The sequence below is a fragment of the Buceros rhinoceros genome, unplaced genomic scaffold (genome assembly GCF_000710305.1).
Source record: "Buceros rhinoceros silvestris isolate BGI_N320 unplaced genomic scaffold, ASM71030v1 scaffold2915, whole genome shotgun sequence".
Lineage (NCBI taxonomy): Eukaryota > Metazoa > Chordata > Aves > Bucerotiformes > Bucerotidae > Buceros > Buceros rhinoceros.
The window spans coordinates 86,075-95,174 of NW_010413236.1; the positions used below are offsets into that span (position 1 = coordinate 86,075).

At 43.3% G+C, this 9,100-nt stretch overlaps 1 protein-coding gene across 1 annotated transcript in view; it reads right to left on the bottom strand.

Moving 5' to 3' along the window:
* Positions 1-9,100, bottom strand: part of LOC104493879 (metal transporter CNNM2-like) — a gene marked incomplete at its 5' end in the record, with an annotated part of 31,315 nt that overhangs the window by 13,251 nt on the left and 8,964 nt on the right. The window contains 2 exons of the mRNA XM_010136642.1: positions 1,928-2,065; positions 8,776-8,919. Coding sequence (XP_010134944.1) covers positions 1,928-2,065; positions 8,776-8,919 — 282 coding nt within the window. The remainder of the gene's footprint in view (positions 1-1,927; positions 2,066-8,775; positions 8,920-9,100) is intronic.

Genomic DNA, 9,100 nt, shown 5'->3' on the forward strand with positions numbered 1-9,100 from the left:
AATGCCTCAGCTTTCATTTCTGAAGTATTTTTCAAAACAACCAAAAACCATGTCTTCATCTGAAAGGGAAAAGAAAAAGGCGGTCTTGCCCTTTTGACAGTTCAGAGTCACAGCTGTATAGGCTCATTGGAGAGTTGCATAAACAGAAGAGCTTTGCAATTGGGGCACAGACAACCTGTGAATTTTTTTTCCTTTCTCAAAAGGTATTAAAATTACTGCATTTGTTTCTCTTTAAGAAAAGATAAATCACTGTTTAGGGACTAGAGAGTTGCTCTAGATAGACACTCTACATAAAGACACAATCGGGGCCACCACAGTTCATATGGGAAGAGTTATTCGCAGCGAGAAATAGTGCAGGTCAGTTCAAACCACGTGGGATTAATGCCTGACACACAGAACACACCCCCTATCCACTTGCTCTTCAGTGTTCCCAGCAGGAGCTGTTTGAAGCGGAAAAGCTCATCCTCACGTGGGAGAGTTAAGCCAGGGACGTCGAGATTTACACATGCAAATTGATAAGCCTTCCTAGCACTTCATTTCAGAACAAGGCCGTTAATGACCCGGTACCTTCCATCTGCTAGAGATACTACTCTCATTCTAGAACAGCAAAACCAAAACTGTAGCTTTCATCTTATTTAGCAGTGGCTTCAAAGACAGACCTGGATTTAAGCTACACAATCCTTTCATCCACAAAACAAGTAGAGAAGCAGCACTGTAAGACTATGTCGAGCAGGTCTTTAGGGAATTCCATCAAGTCTTGTACCACTACATGAACAACGCCTTGCTTGCTGTTAAATCCGCATCTTCCTGTTGAACTGCTTCCTCTCACCAAGGACATGCTCACCCGCACATGAGCCGCAGAAGTTCAGGCCTTTTAGGGAATTACTGCCCCTCAGCTGAGATGTGATAACCGATCACGTACATGTTTCTTTCAAGTCACAGAGGCTAAATAAAGCATGAAGGCGAACTAGGAGCATCTAGGCAGGCAGTTACTGCATCTTAGAGGAGGGGAAGTACTAATTTCCAACTGGAGCTTTCAAACTTGAGACAAAACAACTTTATCATTTTCAACCCATGAATATATGTTGAACAGAGCAGTGAAAGATGCCCGTCTGAAAGGCCTGCATGTGAGAAGTCTTTATGTGTCAAAAAGAGACAGCACGAGCAATAGGAAGGTATGTTTTTCACAAGCTCTCCTGTTAACTGGTCTCATCTCTGAGGTGAAAGGACCAACTTTACGACGAAAGGCAGTATCAGCTGCAAGAAACCATTCAAGGCCTTGGCCTCTCTGCCAGACTGCCCACCCAAGGGCTAAAACATCAAGGTGTTCAGGGATGGAGACAACTGTCCTCTGAAACCTGCTGAAGTCATCATCGGAGGTCACACAAGCCAGCCAGAAATCCATTTTAAAAAGTACAGTTCAACCACCTGTGCGGTCTGCATTAAATGTGTCAGGAGAGTTTTTCACTTGGAGTCAAAAAGTCTCATGGAACAGGTTTAGACCTTCCTGCAAAAAGTCCAGCATCTCTTTCTGGAGAAGGCGCCAGAGTGCAATTACAATCAGCTGGCCAGTGGTATTGAGTCCTCTTTGGTTTGTTCCCTGAGCTCTTCCTAATGGGGTGTACTTGCTAGTCGTTAATCTGATGGACTCTAGACATGCAGTGCGGCACTTGGCATTCATCCTTACCTTTCAGACCAATTTAAAGTTACTGGTCCACCCCTGGTAAATGTCTCAGAGGGTTCATGCCGACACTGAACACAGGAGAGGAGAGAATTTAAAAAGAAAAACACAACAGTGGCATTATTTGTCACCCCACAATCCAGCCTCCCTTCCCGCCTGCTCTGTTCCACCCACCTCACCAGCCTTTGCTGAAAAACTGCCTCCGAGGCTCTGGCACGATTGAAAAAAAATATAACCCTCACTTGCCTGTTGCCAGGAACCGGTGCATTGCCAGGAGGAGCTGCGGTGATATTTTAACCTTCATCTCGCTGTCTGTCTGCTTGAAGGCAGAGAAGTCCTGCTTCCTGTCCCGATGAGCTACTTTCTTTTTCGTCTTGTTATCAGCTGGGGAAGGGAGGGTGGGAAAAGAAAGGAAGGAAGCGATTTCTGTTAGAACGAGGTCCAACACGAACCGCGCTGGATGGAGTCACCCAGGATGGCCACCCAGAGCGCAGGGGCAGACAGACCCCTCTGCAGTACATGCAAGGTCTTGCTCATCGGCACACAGCACAAATCAGAAACAGCCCTCAAGATGTGCTGCGGGCTCATCCAGCCGTGAGCCCTGCACCCATGGCCTCTCTCACTGCTCTGTCACATCAATGGGGGGAAAGTCACCACTTGCAGACACCTAATTGCAGACCCTCTCTGATATAACACATAATGTATGTGTGCATTTCTAGGTGGGGAGGAGGAGTCCTGCTGAGTGCTTCTAATGATCAAAAGGTGTTGATCTACAAGAACACCTGTGATAGCTACGTTTTACACATACTTAAAAGACGCCCATCAAGTACATAGACTAAATATACACTGAGTTACTTGTTACGCTGTGCCACGGTTTCACTGACTCTTCACAGCCTTGGCAAAATCCACATGCCTTTGGTCCAAGTAACTCCCAAAGTCTAGTGTATGCAGTTCCTTTTCTCCTGTCCGAACTTCAGCAAAGGCTGGCAAGGTGTACAGCCTGGAGGTGGGAATCTCTGGCCGTTTTACAGGCACTGAAGCCAGAATAAAGTACAGAGTAGGTTCAGGAGTTCAGATATGGGAATTTGCCTGCTAGTGATCCTGGACTCCTATCCTGTATTCAGCTTGCAGTTGGTTCGTCTCAGTCTTAAACAGGCTTTCTGGTGAGGAATCTCCATTTGCGAAAGACAACATGAAAGACGGAGTTGCAGAGGCACAACCACCCAAACTATTATCATCTACTCACTGAGCTAATCTGCCAAAATGTCTAGAAATCAGGTAAGCGGAGAGCTATAGGCATGTTGGGGTACAGGATACATCAACTCCAGGGAGAAAAGGTCTGTTCAGGTGAAAGAGTCTCGCCTTTCTCTGCTGACACAGTGCATAATGTGCCACTGGCTATAAGTAGCAGAATGTTGTCAGACAGCTCTGAGCTCCACCGTATGCTGCAGGAAACCCAAGCCTTGAGGCAATTACTGTGAGGCCCTCAGACTTGAGGCACCGCTCAGGTGCTAGGGCCTTAATGGGGACACATACTAAAAACACTATAGCTACCTGTCTATCAGTTCCCTAGTCACTGGTTTAAAAGGACGGGAATTCTGAGGACCACAGGCACTTCTGGTACGTTAATTCACTGCAGAGAATTTGGGAAAGCACACAAAGAGGTGTAGGCAAAGCTAACACTGTGAAATCTCACACATCCTCCTAGGTAGCCACTGGCAGATTTTGGGTTATGCATGCAAAGATGGTTAAATTAATACCCTGTAACAAGGAAGCCACTGAGATCTGGACTCCTATAGATGCCCCAGTATATGGTACAGACTACACAAGGCTCAAAGCATTTGAGTTTGAGCCTTGGAAATGCACAATACTGGTAATCAACAGATTTCTATGAAGATTTTCCCAGGCAACCTAGCTTTTTAGAAATGAAGAGATTCAGTTCCTCAACTTCCCATGCACAAGTCTTCACTACAGGAGACTATCACAGACTCATAAGCAATACCGTACTGATAGTAATGCATCTACTCTAGACATCTAAAGCTGTACTGCTGCAGGCTTCATACTGCACTTCTGGTACCTGAAAACAGGACCAGCATCACACCATAGGAGGATGCCTTAAATCTTTCTGTCTGCATCAGTCATTAAGGTAAGAGACCCAGGTTCTTAATCAAATGATGGGTGATTTCAATTCCTCCTACTGTTTCCTTGGCAATTTGTCCAGAAACATTCCCCCAAGAAAAATGTTACACAATGAGAGCAGAGCCATATGGTTTAAAGCCATGATCTTGGTTTATTTTAGTAAGGGATGGTCTTAATTGTTCTTCACTATTCAAACAACTTCTGAGCTTCTGGTAAGACACAGGAACCAAGGACTGGACGGTGACAGAAGTAATTGAGTCTGGACCAGGTTATTTCCTGTCTGTCCCTTCTACAGTAAGTGAGATGGAGACGTGGGCACTGAAGTTCTCTTGGCATGCTGAAGCGATCTCTGCTTACAGAGTCCTGTGACACTGTTTGGTTCTGCAATGTGAACAATTTAATATAACTTTTCATTTAATTTAACATTTACAATTCATTTCAATTTTATATTCATTTTATATTCATTTACAATTTAATGTAACAATTCAATATAGCTTTTGGTGAGATATCAACAAATACTGCTACTATCTTCAGTAGATTCTGGGAATATTTAGACTTCCTTCAAACCAAAGGCAGCAAGGCTGACCATAAACTTGTGGGTTGAGGAGGGGTCCAAATACAAGTGAGGTTGTGATCGCTCTTGTAGTATTCCTGAGCTTCCAGGCCTGATGCAGAACACCACAAATGATTGCATGAATTTGCTTGAAGGAGCCAGCTGGTGACAGTAAAGAACAAAGGAGTTCAAACCTCAGATAACTCATATATTCAGGGTTATAACTTGGCTGGACACGCAGGCAGGCTGACAGGCACTGCAAATACACCCAAACAATGTTCTGGGAAGGTTCTTATTCTCTTCCTGTGCTCCTTTTTGTCCTTTTGACTTTGCAGACATCTGCAGTGAGCTCCGCACAAGATAATGAGGACAAAAATACTTTATCGAATGGAAGTATGGTTCTGTCTGGCACACAAGAACTGTACAAGGAAGAGAGACAAGCAACTGCTTGAGACGTGCATCTGTCAGATATTCCAGGAAAAAGAAAATAAAATTGCCAGAGGACTAGACTCACTGACCCCATGTCCATACTCAGTACCAGGATGCCCAGCCCAAGGCTCTCAGAGATGGATGCCAGAGACTCACTCAGCACGTACTATATGTGCTCCCCTCCCTCACCCCACAGTGAGGCACACACCCTGGCTGCCAGCCGATGCTCCACATATGACATGGGTCTTTATAAGCCTGTGAGTCTGTTTAAAAGAAGGTTTAGGAATTAACTTAGTTGGTTTTGCCACTTCTTTTTGTCCCTAGCTGGGAAAACCGGGTTGCCTTGTGTATCTCTCGTGTCTTGGCAATGGACAAAGTCAGGGGGCCTAAACCTGAAGCTCTTGAACAGCCTAAAACAGGTTCCTGTAAGGATGCAGTTCCTGCAGCCTACCAGTGCTAGACAGCAGATGGTTAGCAAATTCACAGTCCTCATGGCCAACGAGGTTAAAAGCATCATTTTCTAGTGGGTGGCACCCACCTCGGTATATCTAAAGACTAGATTCCAGCTACACAAAGCTCTGCTCTCCTGACGTAGGACACTGATGTACACCATGCCAGTATCTGTAGGTCTTGCCAGACAAAGAGGCATTGCGCAACCTTTTCTATGTTGCTACACTTCCACTGGATGACAGTGGAAATACTTATTAAGGCAAACGATTTTTATTGCCATAGCTCTGCGGTTCAAATGGAAGAAGTGATATAGAGCTTACCAGCACATATATTGAACATACCTGTGTTAACAGCTGTTTGGAAATAGGAATGTTTGGGTGAGATGTGGTCTTCCCCTCAGGGAAGTCACTTGCTGAGGCTAAAAAAAAACCCTTAGGTGAAAGCTACTGAAGCTGCATCAGTGCAGCTCTGTGCAAATGTGCGCCATGGCCTGGCACTGAATGCTCCTGCAGGTCACCTGGGGTTGTATTTGCTGAGACAGACTGCTGAACAGCACTGGGTGAGGGTGTAAAAACACTGCATAAACTGATGGTTACATCCAGAACACATGCTAAGGGTGTGTTAAGGTATTTCCTTTGTAGAAAAATCCCTAATTTTATGTGGGGCAAACACTCTCTGAATCCGTATGTGAGAATAACAGCAGCATTCCAGCTGCACTAAGGGGATGATTAAACTTGTCTTCAGCTACAAAAAGCTAAGTAAGACAGGCCACCAGTCAAACCTGTGTCAGAATGGTGAACGACATGTTCCTCAAGCAGACTCCACAGTCTGAGGCCAAGGAAGAACATACAGCTTTCTCTCTTGGGCATCTGAGAAGGTTGAGGAATGCCCTCCCACCATGTGAGTGCAGGATTGATTTCTGTTGTGCGTGAACCAAGAAAAAATGCTCCAACTTTCCAATACTAAGAGCCAAACAGCTCTTCATAGTGACACCGGCTGAGAAGTAGTCAGAGCCTACCTGTGTCATGTCACCCCATCAGTACGCCCAATACACAATGTGATGGTCAGAAGTACTCAGTCTATCCAGATGTTGACAGGTCAGATATATCTAACAATTTTTTTCTTGCTCCTATCTTCTTCTCCTTGCTTCCAACATCTCTGCAAGCCATATGACGTAACAGACTAGAGCAATCTGAAGAAAACATGTTTGTTGGGCATGCAAGTATGAGAAATCCAGTTGCAGAGCTTCAGCAGTAAGAGCAGCTTTGAGCAAAAACTGTAAATATACAATTGCTTCTACCCTAACACAGTTCAAATGGATTTTCAAGGAAACAACAGAAAGGATCCTACACCAAGGCCAGCTGCTTCATCAGATTTCAATTTTCCATCGAAGCAAAACAAAACTTTTCTAAAACTTCAGAACAAATATGGAACAACACTGACAAAATTTTTCATAAGGTCTACTTTTAAGTAAACACTTAGCAAAGAGCAAATCAGTCCAAACGTTTGAGGTTGGCTTGGTCTGAGTTGTGCAAGCCAGCTTGGTCTTATGATGAACAGCATCAGAGATCTCTAGTACTAGATGGGGTAACTAGCACAGACACACTGGTATCTACATCAGAAATGAGCTGCCTTAACACATCATGGACAATAACGTACCTTCAGCAAACACGAAGGTCCATGTTCCCATCACTATATGAACTGGAAGCAGGTACAGCACATCAATCTGCCCAAATCCAAAACTTAGCATATTTTCCGTGATCCTTGCAGCTTCTCTGGATTTCTGCTCTCTCCCTTACTGCTACAGTTTCCTTCAGTTTAAACAGTGGAGTGAACTTCAGTGCTTCACATAAAGAAACCAGAAGTTCATCTTCACGGTATGTAGCAGGAGTCACCCCCCTAAACTGCCTGCATCCTCCAGGAAGCCTAGGAAGTGAAGTTTCCCTCCTGTTCTGAACCAGGAATTTTCAGTATTTTCAGGAAGGAGAGTTTCAAATGAATTCATGTTCATCAGCTCTGTTTTGTTAATCTAGGAAGACTTCAGATAGTAAAATTAAATCCTCGTTTCCTTGCCTTCTAACATGCTATTAATGGTCAGAACTTTTTTTGTACTGAAGGACAACACAGTATGATCTATGCGGTTTCTCTTAACAAACAAAGGAAAAAAAAACATTGAAAAGCATATGCAGTGTCTTTTCACTTGTAGAAATGTGGAAATATCTCAAAGGTGATGAGACAAAGATAGGATCTTTCCGGAGTATAAAAGAAAGTCTGAATTCACCCTGTAAAATCATTATGTTGTAACTGATTAGCCCAACAATTCATTTGTGAAGGTATGAAAAGAAACAGATACTAACAGGACTTCTGTGATTTGCACAGTAATTAACACAACTGTGGTTTACATGAACCTTTGGGCACGTAAATACTGGCAAAATACTGAACAGCTACAGAAGGTGGTTCAGGCAATAACAACCTACTAGGTAAAGTAGAAGTGTGTCTATCCCACAGTATAAAGTGCTCATTTGGCTTGGATGGAGCATAGAAGATTCTTGCATTGGCCTAAAAAAGATTCTGTAGAGACAATCAGATCCCTTTCATAAGTAAAGAAAAAGAAAGTGAAGGACAGTTGAACTGTGCTGAAGATATTTAGAATTATTATTTCTATTACAATAGAATCTAGGGACATCCTTGTGCTATACATGAACACATAGTAAAAAAACATAGCATCTGCCAGCAAGAGATCAAAGCACAGATAAGACCGATGAAAAATGACAGAAAGGAAGTCCTGTGTGCACAGGACAGATTGTGCAGACGGGAAGAGAAGCAGAGACACTTCAGGTAACTGGCAAAAGACCAGACAAACTCTGAACTAGGGAAGAGAGGAGTCCAGATCTCTCAAGTCCCAGGTAATGGTTAACCTGCAGAATCATGTCCTTCAACATAACATAAAGGAAGGAAGGGGCTGACTGACTGATAAAAAGAGGAGGAGTTTAGGACATGCTGGTTTTCGGCTCTGAAGAAGACTTTCCATTTTCAGGTTTTCTGAATGGTTGACAGAGAGAGACTCTAAATTAAAGACTCTGTTCCCCTTCCTTGAGGCATGGTATTTGCCTGCCTTCTTGCTAAGGGATAGTAGTACAGACTACAGGCCCTTGCATTGGAGAGAGGTTAGGGGAAAACATGGGAGGTCATGAGCTCTGTAATAAAAAAAGTTTAACAATGCCACTGTGGCAGAGAACAGTTAGAAGAAGAGAACAGATTGTTGCAGATTCAAACCTTCTTGATAGAAGGGTCAAAAAAAGAAAGCTGTCCCATTTCTGAATTAAAATAGCATAAAGGGGTAAGGTGCCCATGCTGCAAAACCAAAATTACTTTGACCACCTGAGGGATCTGCAGGTCATTTGACCACTGAGATTTTAAATCAGCAGCTTAACATCTCTCAAAACACAGCTATTAAACACAACTGCTGCTGGACAGAGTCTTCCCTCTCGTCTATAAACAAAGTGCAAATATTTCTACTCACTGTATAGATCTGTTTCATCCAGAATTTCAGACTTGATGATCTCTTCAATCACATCTTCTAAAGTGACAATTCCCAGGACTTCATAGAAAGGATCCCCTTCTCCTTCGTTGTTTACTCTTTGTACTATAGCCAGGTGAGACTTGCCTACAAGGAGACAGATCAGCAATGTAGACGTTTTAGAAATTCTTGAAAGATCAGAAATTATAGCAGAATTATAGACACATAGGTATAAACAAAATGGCAAAAAAGTTGGTGATATGTTCTATGAAAAAAAAGGTGAAGCTTAACATGCTTAAAATCATAATCTAATTTCTGAGAAATGCAT